General features: G+C 38.9%; 1 protein-coding gene across 1 annotated transcript in view; it reads right to left on the bottom strand.

Annotated features, from left to right (window-relative positions):
• Positions 1-19,236, bottom strand: part of LOC132112788 (parkin coregulated gene protein-like) — a 114,367-nt gene extending 95,131 nt beyond the window's left edge. The window contains exon 1 of the mRNA XM_059520450.1: positions 19,018-19,236. Within this exon, the coding sequence (XP_059376433.1) occupies positions 19,018-19,110 (93 nt within the window). The 5' untranslated portion in view covers positions 19,111-19,236. The remainder of the gene's footprint in view (positions 1-19,017) is intronic.
• Positions 19,237-22,219: the final 2,983 nt, after the last annotated feature.

Here is a 22,219-nt window from a genome sequence, read left to right as displayed (position 1 = left end):
TTAAGTGATAAGTAATTTGCCAGTTTTGTGGTTCTGTTTAGGGCCGAATAACACTGGAGTTTGGTTTGGAGCTCAAATTCATTTTTTTTATTTTTCATCATAATTATACTTCAGATTTTTGTCAATTAGTTTCTGAATGTTGGGGTTGTGATTGGAGTCAGACTCAGTTTGGGTTTCCTTCATCAGGTGAAGCACGAGTGTGTTTCTCTCTCTCTCTCTCTCTCTCTCACACACACACACACACACACACACACACACACAATCTCTCTCTCAGAGCACATCCGTAAGTCATTACCTCTATTACAAGGTATTGCACTTGCAAAATATAAGATTCGAGAGTCTTGTCTGCAAGCCGAGCACGATGTGGCCTATCCCACCATGTATGCGCCACCGGTATGCGTGCTCATAATGGAAGCAACGCGGTCGCGACGCGCTCGACGCCTCAGGGGCGCAACTGCCCGAGCGCTTTGGAAACAATGAGAAAGCGGCGCGACTAGCGATTTCCACGCGTTTTTAGGCGCGAATTATTGACGACAAAAGCGATGACCCTCAGTACCCCTCAAGCTGAGATGTTGATGTGATGTGATATCTGATCTAAGTGGGCGTGGTCTGCGTAAGGTAGAGAGGGCATGACTGATGATGTCATGACATAACAACGCGATTCTCAGCCTGCGCTCAAGCTGAGTAATCAATTTTATTTTTTTACAATAATTTATATATTTTATATTCAAACTGAAAACATAATGTGATTAACACTCAAGTCATTCAAGTCATCCTGTCTCAAGTCAAGTCAAGTCCCGAGTCTTTAACTTCCAAGTCCGAGTCATGTCTCAGGTATTTTATTTTTTGTCAAGTCAAGTCACAAGTCATAAAAATAGCGACTCGAGTCGACTCGAGTCCAAGTCACCAAGTCACAAGTCCCCATGTCTGATTAGTATGTATCTAGTATGTTGCTAGCCTATTTAACACTTGTTGATGCTTTTTAATATGTTCCTAGGAGTCCATAACAGTTTTAACCTTGTCACTTCCTGGGACCAGCAGGTAGCGCTATGACTATAACTGAATTTGGTCATGGGGGTTTGTCCAGGGCAGAACACCTATCACACATGTGAAGTTTGGGGAAGATTGGACATTGCTTGCCTGAGTTACAGCAACTTCCTTTTTCACTACATTAGTAGCATGCTTTAACAATTAGCTAAGTGTTGCTAGTATGTATTAGTATGTATCTAGCATGATGCCAGCTTATTTAACACTTGTTGACACTTTTTAATATGTTCCTAGGAGTCCATAAGAGTGTAAACCATGTAACTTCCTGTTACCAGCAGGTGGCGCTATGACTATAACTGAATTTGGTCATGGGTGTTTGTTCAGAACAGAACACCTATCACATGTGTGAAGTTTGGGGAAGATTGGACATTGCTTGCCTGAGTTACAGCAACTTCCTTTTTCACTACATTAGTAGCATGCTTTAGCACTTAGCTAAGTGTTGCTAGCATGTATTAGTATGTATCTAGTATGTTGCCAGCCTATTTAACACTTGTTGATGCTTATTAATATGTTCCTAGGAGTCTGTAACAGTGTTAACCATGTCACTTCCTGTTACCAGCAGGTGGCGCTATGACTATAACTGAATTTGGTCATGGGGGTTTGTCCAGGACAGAACACCTATCACATGTGTGAAGTTTGGGGTAGATCGGACATTGCTTGCCTGAGTTACAGCAACTTCCTTTTTCACTACATTAGTAGCATGCTTTAACACTTAGCTAAGTGTAGCTAGCATGTATTAGTATGTATCTAGTATGTTGCCAGCCTATTTAGCACTTGTTGATGCTTATTAATATGTTCCTAGGAGTCTGTAACAGTGTTAACCATGTCACTTCCTGTTACCAGCAGGTGGCGCTATGACTATTACTGAATTTGGTCATGGGTGTTTATTCAGGACAGAACACCTATCACACGTGTGAAGTTTGGGGAAGATCGGACATTGCTTGCCTTAGTTACAGCAACTTCCTTTTTCACTGCCTTAGTAGAATGCTTTAACACTTAGCTAAGTGTTGCTAGCATGTTTTATTATGTTTCTAGCATGTTGTCAGCCTATTTAACACTTTTTGACACTTTTTAATTTGTTAATAGGAGTCCATAACAGTGTTAACCTTGTCACTTCCTGTTACCAGCTGGTGGCGCTATGACTATAACTGAATTTGGTCATGGGTGTTTGTTCAGAACAGAACACCTATCACACGTGTGAAGTTTGGGGAAGATCGGACATTGCTTGCCTGAGTTACAGCAACTTCCTTTTTCACTACATTAGTAGCATGCTTTAGCACTTAGCTAAGTGTTGCTAGCATGTATTAGTATGTATCTAGTATGTTGCTAGCCTATTTAACACTTGTTGATGCTTTTTAATATGTTCCTAGGAGTCCATAACAGTGTTAACCTTGTCACTTCCTGTGACCAGCAGGTAGCGCTATGACTATAACTGAATTTGGTCATGGGGGTTTGTCCAAGACAGAACACCTATCACACCTGTGAAGTTTGGGGAAGATCGGACATTGCTTGCCTGAGTTACAGCAACTTCCTTTTTCACTACATTAGTAGCATGCTTTAGCACTTAGCTAAGTGTTGCTAGTATGTATTAGTATGTATCTAGCATGATGCCAGCTTATTTAACACTTGTTGACACTTTTTAATATGTTCCTAGGAGTCCATAAGAGTGTAAACCATGTAACTTCCTGTTACCAGCAGGTGGCGCTATGACTATAACTGAATTTGGTCATGGGTGTTTGTTCAGAACAGAACACCTATCACACGTGTGAAGTTTGGGGAAGATTGGACATTGCTTGCCTGAGTTACAGCAACTTCCTTTTTCACTACATTAGTAGCATGCTTTAGCACTTAGCTAAGTGTTGCTAGCATGTATTAGTATGTATCTAGTATGTTGCCAGCCTATTTAACACTTGTTGATGCTTTTAAATATGTTCCTAGGAGTCCATAACAGTGTTAACCTTGTCACTTCCTGTGACCAGCAGGTAACGCTATGACTATAACTGAATTTGGTCATGAGGGTTTGTCCAGGACAGAACACCTATCACACCTGTGAAGTTTGGGGAAGATCGGACATTGCTTGCCTGAGTAACAGCAACTTCCTTTTTCACTACATAAGTAGCATGCTTTAGCACTTAGCTAAGTGTTGCTAGTATGTATTAGTATGTATCTAGCATGATGCCAGCTTATTTAACACTTGTTGACACTTTTTAATATGTTCCTAGGAGTCCATAAGAGTGTTAATTATGTAACTTCCTGTTACCAGCAGGTGGCGCTATGACTATTACTGAATTTGGTCATGGGTGTTTGTTCAGGACAGAACACCTATCACACGTGTGAAGTTTGGGGAAGATTGGACATTGCTTGCCTGAGTTACAGCAACTTCCTGTTTCATGGCGAAACATCAAACTTTGTCAGGCCGCCAGGGACACACCCCTTGACGAAAACTCAAAACCTTCGCAATTTAACATCACAAAGGTCTTATGATGACCCTCACTAAATTTGAAGACAATCCGACTAAAACTGTAGGAGGAGTTCGTCAAAGTACGAGGCATGGAAATGGCAAAAACTGCACAAAAATCGTACAGGAAATTCAAAATAACTTACTTCCTGTTGGGTTTTGGATTTTGTACCAAGAGACTTTTTTGGAGATAATGGTGTGTTACATGTGTGTACCGATTTTCGTGCATGTACGTGAAACGTAGCTCAAAGCACTCCGTTGAAATATAACAGGTGGCGCTATTGAGCCATTTTGCCACACCCACTTCTGAAATCTATATCAGATGTAAATTTCCTGAGTTTTGGAGCATGTTTAGGCCCTCAAAAATGAGCAATTCCAATAGGGTCCTCGCATTGCAGTGCTCGGGCCCTAATTAAAGCTGCAAGCAGCGATGAACGGGCCCTCGCACCCGGGCTCACCGGCAGCGAGTGGCTTTAGTATAAAGGTGAACGTTGAGAAATATGCATTTAAAGTCATAAATATAAGTGGAATAAATCAAAGTATATTCCATATATGTGCCAATCTTCCTGTTGCCAGCAGGTGGCACTATCATTATAATGGAATATTGGCCTTCAGGTGTGTTCAGGCCAGGACTCTTATCAATCATGTGAAGTTCGGGGAAGATCAAACATTTTATGCCTGAGTTACAACAACTTCTCTTGCTGTGGCGAGACATCAAATTTTGTCATGGCGCCATGGACACGCCCTTTAACAAAAACTCAAGATCTCCACAATTTAACCTTGCACAGGTGCCTTTAGATTAGACTGACCACAAAAAATACATTAATGTCAAAACATTTCTAGGAGTAGTTTGTCGCAGCATAAAATATGTAATTTCCTGTTGCCAGCAGGTGGCGCTATGACTATAACTGAATATGGGCATGTAGATCTGGTTAGGTCAGGAGTCTTATCAACCATTTGAATTTTGGGGCAGATTGGACGTTGTATGTCTGAGTTACAGCAACTTCCTTTTTCATGGCGAAACATCGAAATTTGTCAGGCCGCCATGGACATGCCCTTTAACGAAACCTCAAGATCTTCGCAATTTAACATCGCAAAGGGCTTTAGATTACACTGACCAAGTTTGGTTTTGATCTGAATAAATCTCTAGGAGGAGTTCGTTAAAGTACAACCCCTGGAAATGGCAAAAACAACACAAATTTTGCAGAGAAAATTCAAAATAACCGACTTCTTGTTGGGATTCGGATTTCATACCAAGAGACTTTCTTGTAGGTATTGGTGTGTTACATGTGTGTACCGATTTTCGTACATGTACATGAAACATAGCTCGAGGCGCACTCCGTTGAAAGTGTATAGGTGGCGCTATCTAGCCATTTTGCCACACCCGATGGAATATTGGCCTTCAGATCTGTTCAGGCCAGGACTCTTATCACACATGTGAAGTTTGGGGAAGATCGGACATTTTATGCCTGAGTTCTAACGTCTTTTATTCCCATGGCGAGACATCGAACTTCGTCACGGCGCCATGGACACGCCTTTTAACGAAAACTCAAGATCTTCACAACTGAACTTCGAACAGGCTTTTATATTAGACTGACCACAAAAAAGACATTGATGTCATAAAATTTCTAGGAGTAGTTCGTCAAAGTGTAAAATATGTCACTTCCTGTTGCCAATAGGTGGCGCTGTGACTATAACTGAATGTGGGCATGTCAATCTGTTCAGGTTCGGAGTCTTATCAAACATGTGAAGTTTGGGGCAGATTGGACATTGTATGTCTGAGTTACAGCAACTTTATTTTTCATGGCGAATCATCGAAATTCGCCAGGCCACCACAGACACACCCTTTGATGAAAACTCAAGATCTTCACAATTTAACATTGCAAAGGCCTTTAGATTAATTTGGTTTGCACAAAATTTGATCATTATATTAAAAATATCCGACTTCCTGTTGGGTTTAGAATTTTGCTCCAAGAGTCTTTTTTGTAGGTATTGGTGTGTTACATTTGTGTGCCAATTTTCGGGCATGTACGTGAAACATAGCTGGAAGGCTGTTGATTTTCTTAGTATAGGTGGCGCTGTTGAGCCATTTTGCCAAACCCTCTTCTGAATCCTATATTAGACGAACATTTTCACCAGTTTTGACGCGTGTGCAAAGTTTCACGACTTTTTGAGCATGTTTAAGCCCTCAAAAATGTGATTCATTTTGGAGAAGAAGAAGAACCGGAATAATAATAATAAATGGAGCAGATACAATAGGGTCCTCACACCATCGGTGTTCGGGCCCTAATAAACGGAGCAATTCCAATAGGGTCCTCGCACTGCAGTGCTTGGGCCCTAATTATGTTCCATACATCACATTTCTCTAAAGTAACACTCGAGTTAAAGGTGCAGTGTGTAAATATTTGCGGCATCTAGTGGTGAGATTGCGAATTGCAGCCAACGGCTCAGTCCTCCGCTCAACCCTCCCTTTAGAGAAGCTACAGTGGCCAACACAGGTAAAGATGTCATTGGTAAAACAGCAGAGAGCAATGAGATTTCTTTACAAAGTTAAATTAAGGAATTATATTTATTCTATTCAATAAATCGATGTTAATGTACTTGTTCATCATTGTGTCAGTGTTTTATTCGCAAGAACAACAAAGTTACGAAACACGCCCTGTAGAGCAGCTCGTCCGTTTAGGGCTACTGTAGAAACATGATGGCGACTTCCGAGTAACCAAACCAAAACCAAAATCACAATTCCTAATCAAAGTAGACAATATTAGAGAAGAGGGACATTCCCTTATAAATATACACAAAGACTGCTCTTAAGAAGAGAAAGTCAGCACTGCAGTGTTCAAAGTCTGAAAGATAAAACACATGTTAAAAGATTCAAAGAAACAAAAACATTTTGTGAAGAAAAGAATGTATTCAAAGAAAAGAGATTAATCAATAAAATATGTTTTTCTTTTTTGGCTGCCTTGTACGGTTGATGGTTGAAACTAACATTACTTATATTTATTTTATTTAATTTAGAACAAATTTGAATTAGAAAAATATAAATTCCACACAATTCTCAATATAACATAATCACAAAAAATTGCAATTGCTATGAATTATCTGTCAGATAATCATGGAAACATTTGTATCATGGGTGTAACCTAGGCTATGGGTTACAGACAGAGTGCTGCTAGCTAATGTGGTGCAACTGTTACAGTTGGCTGGAAACCATGAGCCAGTGAACTATCCAGCAATACACTTAACTTAAGGTTTCTCAACAAGGACTGTCCCTGTAATAACTGTACAGTAAGTCAATTTGAATTAAATCGTCTGTCACAAGCATCACCCAAAAAAGGAAAAGGGTTCAGATGGAGTAATCACATAATGCATCCTATTGTTATTTATTTGTTTAACTAGTCTCTTCTTTAGCTGATCCAATTCATTTAGGACTCCCAATAGCCCACGCTTCCCAAGAGGTCAGGTCAACATAATGGCAATGTACTTCTTATAGATTTTTAAAGAAGAACGTCAGAGAAAGGACATTGTGCAGCATATTGGCATGATGTGACTTTTCTAGAGTGTATTGATTTCCTTCTAGCCATGATTCCTCCTGTGCTAACAGCATCTAGACGGTCACAAGGCCTTGAGAGATATTAGTCCATGACACCTGGATCATTCTATGGCTATGACCCTGAATCAGATTCAAGGGCACTCTTTGTCGTACTGTCATATTGAATCGAATTCACCATCTGCTAAATCCTCATGTATCCATCTTCAGGCTTCAACAGGCTCATCTCACTCAAACTCTGCATTTCCTTTTGCTCATGATTGTTTCATTTGTTTTTCACTCGTTGGTCTACTTCCAATTTTTCTCCCTCCAGGATCCTATTTGCTTTCGAACCTACAACAAATCGGTTTGATTTATTTTTTTCAACGTAGAATTTATTTTCAAATTTTTATTCTGAAAAGGTGACATTGATATTTTCCCTTCCTGCCAAACGGTTGTAAGTCTTATCTCAAGAGCAACTAGCATATGTTACGTATTGATTGTCTTTTGTCTGCAACGCACTAACCGCTATTGACAAACACATCCAATCATACTTTCCTAAGCTTGCTATCCATAAAGACAAAGAATCGAACCCCAATCATGGGTCACAGATTCTATCTAACAGCTTTATCTGAGTCATGCTCTAACTCTCACTATTTCCTTTTTATCCCGTGTCCCTCATATCAGCCTGATCTTGGGCATCGACGTCACTCTTACTGAGATACCAAACCTGTTGAAAACTCACATTCATCTATGACTGTAATTTTACTCATACAAAGCCTAGGGTATTAGAAGGAAGTTAGAAGGCAGACACTTTGTATGTTTAGCTGCAAAAGTTGTTACTGCTGTTATAAAAAATGCACCTCGGATGTATCGTGAAACAATGAGAACAAGAGAAGAACAGTGATGGACAGCAATGTTTTTACTGAATAACTAGTTAGTCATGTGACAAACATCAGAGTTAAATAGATTATGGAAAAAGCATATATCAACTATTACATTCTGAAAAATATGTTTAAATATAGCCTAGATGGCATTTTAACAGAGAACTTAATTTAAAGAGGCAACGTCTTCCAGAGTACCACTTTTAGTCAACACCACAGAAAAGGTCACAGAGAGCCAGAGATTGACATGCACAAACATTCTTCTGAGTTCTGCCCATTATCCATTCATCTTTAAAGCAGCTTTTCAAAACAAGGTGCTTTTGGAGATAAACTATAAAGTGCAAAAGAATCCACAGCTATCTCATTTTAAAGTAAGAAAGCATTTGGAAGTTAGCGTGCATATGCAGCCTCTAAAGTATTAATCCACAGTTTCATGTTGCTGTTTGAAATGTGAAATGCACAAGAAAAGTGCCCAGGGAAAGGGGAGAAAGGTGAAAAATTATGCAGGCAATAACATTTCCAGATGCTATGTGTTCCGTCAAGGCCCTTAGGAGCAGAGAGGGTGTTTGATCAATAGAGCATCAGTGCTGAGATGCAGCCCTGCCATTTTTCCATCAGACTTGACAAGCGGATGGATGGATGGACAGACAGAAGAATAGAGACAGATAAATAAATGGACAGATGGATGGATGCATCGATGGGAACACAAATGGATAGCTACATGGATGGACGGATGGACAGATGTACAGATGAAAAGACGGATGGATGAATGGATGGATGGTTGGGTGGAAAGATGGAGACAGACAGCCACATGAATGGATGTATGGATGATACAGGTGCACGGATGAATGGATGGACGGACGTGCAGACGGACGGACAGATGGATGGATGAATGGATGGATGGATGGAGACAGATGGTACATGGATGGATGAACGGACAGATGGATGGATGGAAGGTACATGAATGGGTGAATGGATGAAAGGAAGGATTGATGGATGGATAGATGAATGGAGACAGTTACATGGATGGATGGATTGAGATAGACAGGTACATCGATAGTACAAGATAGACAGGTACATTGATAGTACAGGTGAATGGATGGACAGATGGATGGATGGATGGATGGTTGGACAGTACAGCTAACTGGATGGATGGAAAGATGGAAGGATGGATGGATAAATTAATGGAGACAAACAAGAACATGGATTAATGAATTGATGGATAGAGACAGAAGGTACATGAATGGAAGGAAACAGTCAGATAAACAGATGAATGGACGGATTGATAGATTAATGAATGAATAAATGAATGAATGAATGAATGAATGAATGAATGAATGAATGAATGAATGAATGAATAAATGAATGAAGCTCTGAAATAAACTGCTAACAAAAGGATTGTCACTGATTGGACCATGTAGGAACATCTACTGCTCCCTGTATGGATTTTTACTCTATTTCTTTCCCTTCTGTCCTCCAGAAATGCCTTTCATTAGTTACTTCTTTACGTTGACTGCCCCCTTGCATGGAAAGGGTGATGCTTTTCCCACTTTAAAAGTAGGTGAAGACCTCCACGTGAAAAAAATAAAATGCTCTTCTACCCATCCTCTGTGGCAGGATAAATGGGAAAGAAGATGGTGATGCGAGGCCTGATATTGATTCAGTTTCTATGGCCACAAATACTTGGCAGCATAATAAGCCTGTGTGCTTCAAGATTCACAGCTTTTAAGGCATTAAATGGCCTTGCTGTTATCAGCAAATCATGCTGCTCACCACACAGACTGGCTATTCATCAGCGACCACAGGAAAAGACCAGAGAGAGGTAGACTAATAGATTTAGAGGCAGATCTCAGCCCAGTGGTGTGTGCTGAAGCGATGCTAAATGTCCAGGAATGTAAGTAGCTGGGTTATGGACAGCCCTTGATGGGGGCTTTGTTTATGACCTACAGAAAGTAATGAAGTAGCTGTCTGTCCGAGAGTGTAGGTGCATGACTGCCCAGTAGGGCTGTCAACGAATATTCTAAATTCGAATATGTATTCGAATTGTTTAAAAAAAATGAATTTCGAAGGTGAAAATTAATATTCCAATAAAAAACAAATGTGGTAGAAAAAAGGCCCGCGGTAGTAGAGGCGTGGTTGTCTGCTTTGCGAGTGGGCGCGCTAGCGCGCCTTAGGGTTCAGGAACAGGTCACAGCCTCACAGGAGTCGCACTGTCTGGCACAGCATCACTGCTGAAAGTTGAGCGTCTTCATGGAAGATGGCAGCAAGTGCAGAGCCCAACTCGACCGCAGCAGAGAAAATGAGGTAAAATTGTTGACCCGCGAGATTGTTGTATGCAAGCTATTTAAGATACAGTTAGCATACCATTCGACAACTAGCAACATGAGGTCACATCTAAAAAATGTGCACCCAAATGAGCATGGCATAATGTGTGGAACTCCAGCTAAACAGTCACATCTTGACACTTAACGTTACTTTGCATCGCCCGCCGCAAGCTCTTTGTCTGCAACACGACATGAGACCATAACGGATAAAATAATTTCGTTCGTTTGTAAGGACATGAGACCGATCAGTATCGCGGATGAGGCACGCTTCGGGGAGTTCTGTCAAGCAATGGATCCGAGGTGATTATTTATCGTTTCATGTCAAGGAAAAGTTCCATGTTTACCACAGCACATCTCGCTCGGGGGATTCAATGTCAGTTCTATATGCTGTAAAACTTCAATTAATATTAATATTTGTTTCAATCACTGAATGAAGCCTGCTATATTTGGCACAACAGTCGCGACTTTAAATTGCTTGCACAAAAATGTGTTTGTTCATTTAAACCATTATGCGCAGAGAACGTGAGGGTGAGAGAGCTTGAGGTCAGCAGTCTTGGCCATTAGTTGATTTCCTTGTTTTTGTGTAGGTAATACGTTGTCATGTATGTTTAAACTTAAATAGACTATCTATACAAGTAGTTATGTCTCTTTGTGTTATTTTTGCCTGTTATTGACGTAATGCGCGTCATTGACAACATGCGCAACCAGATGTTCGAATAGTTCGAATATTCGTGTATTTTTTAGAGGGAATATTCGAATGTCAATTTTGAGCAATTTTGACAGCCCTACTGCCCAGTCAGCCAATGACATAACAGACAGAATTTTTATGAGAAAAAAGTTCCATAAGACCAAATAATATGTCTAATGATCTAATGAGCTTAAAAGGTAGCGAAGCAAGTATCTACTGGCTATAATGCTTAATTTAGTAGAAATTAAATTTACTTATGAAATAAATAATAAAAAAACTAATAAATAAAACACGCATGTGTTTAATTTTATACATCATACTGGGACAAAAAAGTAACAGTATTAAGTTTAATAGTAGTTGGTAGTCTGATGTTAACAAAAAAGATGAGTATGGAAAGATGAAAATGGGAAGTATGTTTTTTCTCTTTGATAAGCCCATATTTTATCTTTAATTATTTGAGATTATATGGGTAACTGTCAATTCATAATTTGCATTTAGCACTGTTTTAGCCTTCTGTCTGCGATGCTATAAAGTAGATAAAATTTCAAAAGGGGAGAGCAGGAACATAAAGAAGGTCAAAAGCTTAGGCCCCATTTCGGACCTCCTGACTGCAACTATATTCCTCTCATCCTATCAGAGCATAATCTGTGACTAAATTTTGGGTCAAGACCCACCAGTTGAGAACCACTCCTCTAGATGTAACAAACAAGGCTCTTTAAATAAATGTAGGCTACGCTTGTAAATTCATACTCTCCTCTTTGAGACCTACAGAACTTAACACACTCTTGACAGTGCAGCCTTCCAGAATGCACAAATATAAAAAAGCACTCCTCTACCAAACCCTCCCGTTCACAACAGGCTGTTACGGCCCTTGGCCTGTTTTTGCTTGTTCTCTTGCTCCTCCTCTATATCAGACTTGATTGCTGTCACCTGAGAATGGTGTTTAAATAGGAGATTGTATGGATGGGGTTTGTTCTACTGTCGAGGTCAGAAATCTTTCTCGTTGTTATTTTTTGCATGATAATATCTTGATGAGAAAATGGACGCCGCAGTTTGAGGGTTTTGTTGGTGATCCGATTTATCAAGTGGTGATTGTTTTGCAGCTTTCTCATGATCAATCTGGACAAATGGGTGTCAGGAAGACGCATGACCGGGTTTTGCGGTATTTTTTTTGGCCTTGCTTGAAAAAGGATGTGTCCGCATATATTAAGTCGTGTCACACCTGTCAGTTGACTAGTAAGCTTTGAGTATCATGCTCAAAGCTAAGGTGTTTTGGAGGGGTTTCACCAAATGCTTAAGTCCATGTTGCGTTCATTGTGTGTTCAGATGCAGGGTGATTTGGGAAGAGGCTTTACCGTGGATGTTGCTGGCTGCTTAGAGAGGTAATCCAAGAAAGTACAGGTTTTAGCCCTAATGATTTGATTTTTAGTCATAAAGTGCGGGGTCCCCTGGCTCTTTTTCAGGACAACTGGAAGGAAGCTCAGCCACCAACTAACCTACTGGACTTTGTGAATGGGTTCAGGTATAGGCTCTATATGTCCCAGGAGGTGGCTAGGAAAAACTTGGCTAAGACACAAACTAAGATGAAGAAACATTATGATGGTCAGACTGAGCACAGAGAGTTTCTCCCAGGTGACCAGGTTTTAGCTCTTTTGCCTATAATTACTTCTCCATGGCAAGCAAAATTTTCGTGACCATTTTCTGTATTAAAGAAGCTCTCTGAACAAAACTATTTAGTTTCTACTCCAGCTCGTAGGACAAAAGCTCGGCTCTGTCATGTTAATCTTTTGAAGCCTTATGTTTCGCGTGAGTCGTTTGGGAATCGGGGGGGGGTTAAAGTTGTCCAAAACTCATCCTGTTTGTTTGGCTAGGTCCTCTTCTTCAGTTGTAGGGGAGGTGGAGGATTTAGCAGAGCCTGATGAGGTCATGATGTCTGGTCGGCTGAAAAATAAGGAAGCTTTGGATAAATTGGAAAGCGTTTTGGGTCATCTAGAGTCATGTCAGCAGACACAGTTGGTTAGGCTGATAAGAAGTTTTCCTTACCCATTTGGAGATACGCCATGTACAACGCTATTAAAGCATGATTTAGATGTGGGGGAGGCAAAGCCAATTGGGCAAAGATTATATCCTGTTCACCCAGAAAAGCGTAAAAACTTGGAGGCTGAGATTAAGTACATGATTTAGAATAAGATAGCAGTTCCCTCTGACTTTAGTTGGGCGTCACCCTGTCTCTTGGTCCCAAGAGTGCGTACTAAAGTGTGTGCAATTGATGACTTTCCATCACCAATGACAAAGGAGCTTATGAGATTTCTTGGTATGGTGGGCTACTACAGGTGTTTCTGTAGGAATTTCTCTACAGTGGTCGCACCTTTAACTGATCTTCTGAGAGGAAAAGCCAAGTATGTGTGGTCTCTGGTATGCCAGCAGTCTTTTGAGAGGGTTAAAGCGCTAATCTCTCATGCTTTGGTTCTAGTGGCTCCTCGATGGGATCGTGAATTTCATCTGGAGGTGGATGCCAGCATGGTGGGGGCTGGTGCAGTGTTACTGCAGAAGGATGATGGGGGGATTAACAAACCTGTATGTTTCTTTTTGAAGAAGTGTAATCGTCATCAGTTAAACTACTCTGTCATAGAAAAAGAAATGCTTGCGCTTATTTGGGCGTTGCAGCATTTTAGTGTGTATCTGGGCTCTGGTCCAGTGGTAGTTTTCTCTGACCATAATCCACTAACTTTTCTTAGCACTTTACAGACTCCTAACCAACGGTTGATGCGCTGGGCTCTTCATCTCCAGTCTTACACCTTAGACATTCGGCATATCAAGGGGTGGGACAATGTGGTGGCAGACGCATTGTCCCGGTCACCAATGTGTTAGGTAAGATATGCCTACCCTAGAAAATTGTATCATGAGATACTGGTAGCTGGAGGGTACCTTTATGGGTCCCTGTCTTGTTGCTGTCACCTGAGAATGGTGTTTAAATAGGAGATTCACTGCTGGATTCGGGGCTCTCTTCCTGCTCCGTTCCTGTGGCTAAAAGCTTAAACGCTGCTCTGTTGACCTGTTCAGGTCCATGCCTCGCTCGGGATGCAAGCATTCTTCACTGATGCACATTTGAGTTTAAGTTTTTGCCTTTTGTTACACAACACTTGCACTCATACACATCATACATCAATGCATTTGCCTTACACTACTGATATTGACATTCACACACCCCATATTTGGATTTTGTTGTTTAAACCGTGTTGGATACACAATAAATTTATGTTTTGTACCGCTTGTTTGTGGCATGGTCTCCTATCGCTTGTTATGGCTCTGAGTTAGTCATAACACAGGCATCAAAGTAAACACTCCCTGGCTGTGTCAGTCATTAATTTACACCGCGAACAGACATAAATGAAGGAGAATGCAGAATAACATGAAAAAATATTCCACTCTGTCCCTTTCTCTTTCTGGTGCAATCACTAACAGTAATGAAAGGCATCGTGTATTCGGTAAGATAGTGCTCGAAGATGAACTGCTGGTGAGTTTGACAGGAAATGTATGTGTATGTAGATCTTTCTCATTTTTTGAAAATCTGTGTGTGCACATGGAAGTGCACACGCCACAGACTGGATGACACATTTTGTTTAACGAATTTTCCTCTGTGTTGCATATCTAAGCAGAAGGAGAGGTATGGGAGATATTAAAGTATCCAGTGATGAGCTTGCCAGCAGAGAGAGAATGTGATGGTTGGATGAATCAGCCTCTGACTCTTCTACCTTTTACACACATGATGAACAACACGCCTCTAAATGTTTAATGCAGCCAGCAGGATATGTGTGCTGCTGTGTCAATATGCTGTGGATTAGCAGCTTTGAAAGTAGAACCACATCGATTTGTAGATAACGATAATATGCTCTATTAACAGACAGCAAGTTATTCCTGCCATGTGTCACATTCATCTAGCACATTTACATGGAAAAACAATACTTCTGTGTGAACGGCCTCTTACTCACCCTCATGTTTCAAATCCAAACCCATATCATCTTGTTCCATGGAACACAAAATTAGCCTGCTGGTCATGTTTTTTGCAAGCAATTAAAATGAATGGGGAGCTTTTAAGCTGCAAAAAAGACTTAAAAGCACCATAAAATATCTTAATGTATCCCAAAAACAAAACAAGAATAAAAGAAATAGTTTTTTAAAAAATCCTTGTTTATTTCTTCAAAATAGAGCAAATGTGTCCTATTTTATGGTGCACTTTTGTCACTGGCCACTATCTACCTTTGTTGTACCCACTTTTTTTCAATGCAGAAGTAAGCTATTTCCTGTCCAGGTGCAGGACATCTGATCCATTGTCCACTATAAATAACTAGAGGAATAACAGTAAATGTAAGACAGTAAATGTCAGTAAACTTTTTGACCTTAAATGTAACAATATTTTACCATCAAAACTATCCTCATGACAACTTTGCTAGAGGTGAAGCGTGAGGAAAACTGCACAGTGCAAAACATTTGCACCTTCTGAGCAGGAAAATAAGCAAAATAAAACAGCTGTTTAGCTTTAGGAAAGACTTATTATTTAAATTTAAGAGTAAGCTGGTTGTCACACTGATGTGAGTTGATGGCTATAATGAGGAACAGTCATAAATTAACAGACATGCCCTCAACAACACCCAGCATCTCCTGTGAGGAACCACAGTCTAGATCACAACCTTAATTAGCACATAGGGGAAATTTAGGTCAGTTTAAGCACAGGAGTGAGGGTTTAGCCATGAGTTAAGGAGGGTAATTAATTAGTCACATGCAGATGCTAAACAGGCTCATTAGTGAAAGTAACTGTGGGCTAAAGGACGTTTGTGTGTCTGTGCATGTGTTAATAGTTTTGAACATAAAGACGCAAAATAAATGAACACAATCTATGTTGTGAAATAGCTCATTTCATGGTGTGTGGATGAAGCCTAACAAACGCAGTTTATGAAGGACAAAAAAACTGAATGTAAATTATATAAAATCATGTCAGATTATTTCTCTAAATCCATCTATATTGCCTTATGTTTTAAAATGCTCCTCTCAACTACTGCAGAGATTTAGTCTAAAATAAGAAAATACTATCTTTCAACAGGCGATAAGAGCTGCCAGTTTAAACTGATGGGCTTTTATACTTGTTACGGGCATCTAATACATCTTCATCTCTGGCCAACTCAAAGACGCTATCAAGAGACGGGCCTATTTTAGGCAATTACAGCGCAGCCTGCACTGATGGGGGTGATGTTGTGGGCCACGATGAGAATGATGGGTAACTGTCAGCTGTGTGGTGAAAAATGGGATCCACATTATGTTGAAATAAATGTCTAAAGCAAGCAGAAAGTCCATTTTGCAGTGACTGTTTGTTTTGTAGATGCTAGTATATGTGCAAAAAAAGAGAGGGAGATAGAGAAAAAGGAAATACAGAAGAATGTACAGTAGTACATCCAGGACAATGCTCCAAATCATGACTAACTATAACAAATTAGAAAATATCCACTTTATAGATAAATAAAATACAAATAAATCAATGCATGGGAATGATGCATCTTCATGAATACAAAAAAAGGCATGTTCTCAATGTATGAATCAATTCATGGGGAAGTCGTGAAATCACTTATGACCTGTGTTAATAAATGTAACTGAAACGTTGTGTATGAAACAGATCAGAAACTGTTTTTAAAACAGTAGGACATTAAACCAGCACAAGCATGTTAGAACAGAAACTACACCATTAAAGTGTAAGTTCACCCAAAAAAGATTTTAATAATCATATAATCAGCGTTGTTTACGTTCGGCATGTGTGATTTCTCTTGAATGTAAACAACACTGATTATGTTGATTACGTTCTGGGGTTAAGGGCGCACATGCTTTGTGGTACTCTCCAAAATGGCGGTAACTTGGGGAGAACTATTGTTGGATAAATTGTTATTTTTGTTTTCTTTGTGCACAAAATGTTTTCTCGTAGCTTCAAAAAATTAAAGTTGAGCCACTGATGTCCCATGGACAGTTTTATTGATTTCCTTTATACTTTTCTTGAACTGGGAATATTGTAGTATTGTGTTGCTGTCTATGCAGGGCCAGAAAGTTCTCAGATTTCATAAAAAAAATTCTTAATTTGTGTTCGCCTCACAAACAATAACAGTCCATTTTTTTATATAATTTTTATAGCGGTTACTTAATACTGACTATAGCGTGAGCAAATATCATTCAAGCGTGGGCTGTGAAGTACATATTGGTTGGATAGACTGAACCATAGACTGTGAACAAATACACCCACTTTACTAAACAAGTCTGAACAAGAACAAGAATAAAATGATTGAACAGGCATATCTACTAGTAAATGAATGGAATGAACAATCTATTTTCATGACCATCAAAACTACATTCACAACAAGGCAAATTAATGATTCATTAACAAAAGATATTTGCCTTGTCCAAATACCCACACTTGATGGTCTTGGCACTTGAGAGCACATTCATGCAACAGGAAGTAAGTGCCCATGACTGTCCAGATCTTAAAAACACCAAAGCGCAGTGCCCTTAACACACTAAATCCAGAGTGGTATTCGAGGCTTAAGTGATTCCCATCATGCATCATGTCAGAGGTCATGGGAACCTTTGCAATGTAAGTTGAATATTAATAATAATAAGCTATTACATATAATTTGGTAGTAAATAAAAAAGTGCTACACGTTTTATTGCAATTACAGATTAGTATATTTATTTTGTACAACATTTGGAAAATTTGAAGCACCACAAATTAAAATTATGTTATGGGGACTACTGAACAGACATTTAGAAGTTGATTTTAAAATGCAAAGTATTTCAAATTTAAATAAAGCTATGTAAACACTTGCATTTTTACAATATTATCATTGTGTCCTATCAGGTAATGAAAAGTATTTGTGGTCTTCATCCTCACTTGAACACTTGGGCCAAATACAGTAAATACGTCATAGAAGAAGTCAAGTGGTCAAGTGAAAAGACCGCGAGTGTGTTATGAATATGTTTGATAATTATGGGAATCTTTTAACTTATGAACAATTCATGTGAATCCACAGTTTCCCCATGCATTTTAAGAAATTTAATTCAGTCATTAAAGCTATTCCTCCTACTCTTGTTCATCTTGTTAAAAGTCATATTCACTATAACTCTAAAATAACAAACATATTTGAACTGTTTTCCGAAAACAAAATAAAATAACGCCTAGAGGAAAATTCTTTTGGAACTCTATTATTGATAATAATAATTTGAAGACTGCTTGGTTAATCACCTTTAAATATTGTAACAATAACAAAACGAAAGAAATACATTTTAAAATTGTGCATACCATCTACCCTGTTAAATCAATAATTTCAAGATATTCTGATATTGATGTTGTATGCTCATTTTGTAAAAAATGAGAAAGAGGAGTTAAGACATTGTTTTTTTTTTATTGTGAAATAAAAAAAATGTTCTCTTTAAAGGATATTACTGTGTACTTTGAATTTCAATTCAATTTTAACAAGACTTGAATACATTGTGAATTTATTTATATTGGGGGCAATATTTTATATACATAAACAAAAATGCCTAAATTCATCCACAATATTTAAGGTGTTTTTAGTGGAATTTGATTTTTTATATCTTCTTTGAAATTGTTAAAAAACAAAAAGTCATTAACATGTTTAAAATATTATGACATTATTTTCATATACCGTTACTCATTAATGTCACACTTTGTACTGCACTGACTGTCTTATGCTATGTTCTGTTTGTTATTTTTTCTATTCTCAATAAAAAAAAATTAAGCGAGGATGCTGGATAAGGGAATTCACTTGTAACCAACCACAGGCGTGATGATAGTAAACAGAGTTAAAAGAATCGAATAATTAGGATGAATCAATCATTTGACTCGTTTGATGCAGACGAAAAATATAGCTTGACACACTAATAAAGCCTACTTTGCGCAAGTATTATTTATGGTTGCTTGAAATACTGTGTGTAATTATACTATGTTTATTATCAATATATTTTGGTATTAGTTTAACTTAAGAAATCACTACAACATTTCAAAACAAATCAACGTACGTTACACTCACCACTGAATTCTTCATGGTGGATTTCACAGTAAACCCCTCCGTTTTCAGTTCTCCTTTAGCCAAAGGATGAAATGTTCTCATTTTCGTACACATTGCAGACTAAACACAGTTTCAACTAAAAAAAAGAGCAATACAAATTGAAAGACTACAATTGCAGGTTGAACCCTTTTTTAACTCGATGGCGTTGCATTAGTGCTTGTCTGTTTGTGTTGCCATGAGGACGCGCTGCGGTTGCTATGGAGGGTAAAAACAAACCCGGATGTTCATCTCGCTATGGAACAACTCGCGATCAGTAGTCGTTTATCAAACGTCATTAAAAACGCAAGGGACATGGGAAATTATAGTGTAGCAAAATGCTAATCAATACGGGAGAGCATTATTATGTTCCAGTGATATATGTGAGTGCATGAGGCATATATTTTCTCTGCACATCTAACTTTTATTCAGTTTAATTAGATTTTGTTTTTCCAATAAATATTTAAGGGTTTTGGGTTTGGCTCACCTTTAGTTGTAAAAGTATACACGTGAGACTAGTGAAACAGCAAATATGTGTCTGTTCAGGGACAATTTTAATGACTCAGAGTAAACTATGCTGTGGTTCTCAATCTTTTTGACAATATAACTTTTGTCATTTAATTTAACATGCTTTGATATTTATGATATTTATTTTGATATTTGCTTTGATACTAATTGAATAATATTTTTGACATTTCAGTGAAACAAAATAAACAGCTTTTTGTACATGACCATTATACCCAATGAAAAATAAAGAAAAAAATACCTAATTGTTTAGTTTTTTTTCCCTCAAGTTACATTTTAAAAATATGAATAGGCTGTGTTTATTATTCAATTTAGTAAATATTATAATTATTCATATTTAAATAATATAATAAATCAATATAAACATTATTTTAAATCCTTTAAGGTAATCTTTTTGGCCACTTTAAGGGGTCATATGATGTTGCTAAAAAGAACATTATTTTGTGTATTTGGTGTAATGAAATGTGTTTATGCGGTTTAAGGTTCAAAAAACATTATTTTCCACATAATTATTGTTTCTCCTCTGTTCCCCACCTTTCTGAAACAAATCGTTTTTCACAAAGCTCATCGGTCTGAAGAGCAAGGTGTGCTCTGATTGGCCAGCTATCCAGTGCTTTGTGATTGCCCAAATGCCTCAAGAGTGTGATGATTTGTGATTGATTTTTGCATCAAGTGGGGACATAATTACTGATTGTAATGACTTATACTGTCTTTTTAGGCATTGAATTGCGTACCGCGCTGTGTAAACATAAAACCATGTCTGTATTTGTGATTGGCTAGACTGAGGAATGGCTGGGGGCTAAAATTAGGAACGGCTGGCAGATTTGACGAAGGGGCGGTCAGGGGCTTGCAGCATTTACATGTGATGACCCCGGACTGGACTCCGCATCATCCATGGTGAAGGCAGATCTGGTGATCCACAGTGCAAAGTTGATGTATTTACTCAGCAACCTTCCTCTTTTGGAAGGCCAAACAAAGTAGTTTCGCTTTCACAATGGAACACACAGCGTCTATACGACATGGGGCTGACGGCAGCAGAGAGAATAAAAGGTACCGCTTTCTTTGGGCGGCGTAATGCAAATATTCACACACATTGACATAGACATGTGGGGGCATGTTAGAACGAGCCATTTTAGTGGGGTGTGGATGAGTCTTAACATTAATAAAGAATATATCTTTGGATTTGAGACTTTAGTCTTTGCAATCTTCTTTATGCACCAAGAGACCATCTTTATGCACAAGTGTAACACTCCAAAGAGAAAGGAAAAATTCCATCATATGACCCCTTTAAAAGTTTCCTGATGCCTCTAGTGGTTGGGAAACACTGTCGTGGTCACCTTAGGGAAAAGCATTCCCAGTTACCCGCCTCAGTGACGGCACTGTGTCCGTCCTGAATCATATGCTTAAGCAGTGATGCTGTATCCTACAGGTTTACTAGCACATTGTCTGCTAAATCTAGAGAGAATTTCACTGCACTAAATCATTCCACTATAAGAGTTTGGCACTTTTAATCTCTGGTGTGTCTTTGCCTCTGGACTCTTCGCAGCAGTAGGCTACAGTAATTAATCTTCAGTGTGGTGTGCAAGCAGTTTCTCTGAAAACTCCTATTTGGTTTTTATGACTCCTCCGAGGAAGAAAAAAGCTGTGTATGTGTGTGTTTGAGGGGAAATATTTGCAAGGTTATTCTCCTATTAGAGCCATTTGTGATCATTTTTTTAATGCATCAAAAACACATTTTACAATACAATCTAATGCTAACACACCCTAAAGAAATCAATTAACGGTGTTATTTATAGTTATCCACCATATGTGTTTGCCTGTCTCATCAAAACGAAAATACAGTGGACAGTTTCACATATTTTTTACTGTTATCATGCTGTTTTTCCATATGACACCGCTAAAAAAACTGCCCTCAGACACAAACCATTAGATGCTGAGTGCGTGGGCCTCATTTATGCCATTCTCTTGGCACTAATGATGTGTATGTGTGTGAGACCCGTTTTGATATGCCAAGGTCTCAGTCCCACTGCCTCCACCGCACACACATGATATGTGTGTAATGAGTAAACAGCAGACCTTCATCTTCATCATCACGGCCTCCGTTTGTGTTTGATGTGTGTCTCATTTGGCCATTTCTCTCAGGGCTGATGCGGCATCCACTGACACAGGCAGCAATTAGACAGCGATCACCAGAAAGTTTGGTACTGCAGGACCATTAAAAGAGGAAAATGCACGCCTCGGAGTAACAGAAGCTGGGCTGGACACACACAACACAACCAACAGGATTTATCAGATATGCCAATCAGCATCCCCCAAATGGCCCATTAGGGCTGCGGGTTCGAGCTCCTCTGCAGGACAGCCACAGATATGACACATCAGCAACTTGACTCGGTCAGGAAATAAAACTGTAACAAAAAGAAAACCGGATGGTGAACAATGCATCTGAGAGTACATATATGTGTATTGTCACAAAAAGTAATCAGCATTAGAGTTTGCTTCAGATTCAAGGAGCACGTACTGTAGCAATACTCTCTCATGCTTGGTTTTATTGTTTGTGTACTTGTCTTCTACTTTCCGCTTGCGTTTCGTTGTTGTGTTGTGAGAGTGTGCTAATAATTCAGTTGTGTATCATTTTATGGTGAATATCTGCACTAGTGCATGA

The sequence above is a fragment of the Carassius carassius genome, chromosome 32 (genome assembly GCF_963082965.1).
Source record: "Carassius carassius chromosome 32, fCarCar2.1, whole genome shotgun sequence".
In the NCBI taxonomy this organism is placed as follows: Eukaryota; Metazoa; Chordata; class Actinopteri; order Cypriniformes; family Cyprinidae; genus Carassius; species Carassius carassius.
The sequence above is the reverse complement of the archived record's forward strand: the minus strand, read 5'-3'. Positions and strand labels throughout refer to the sequence as shown.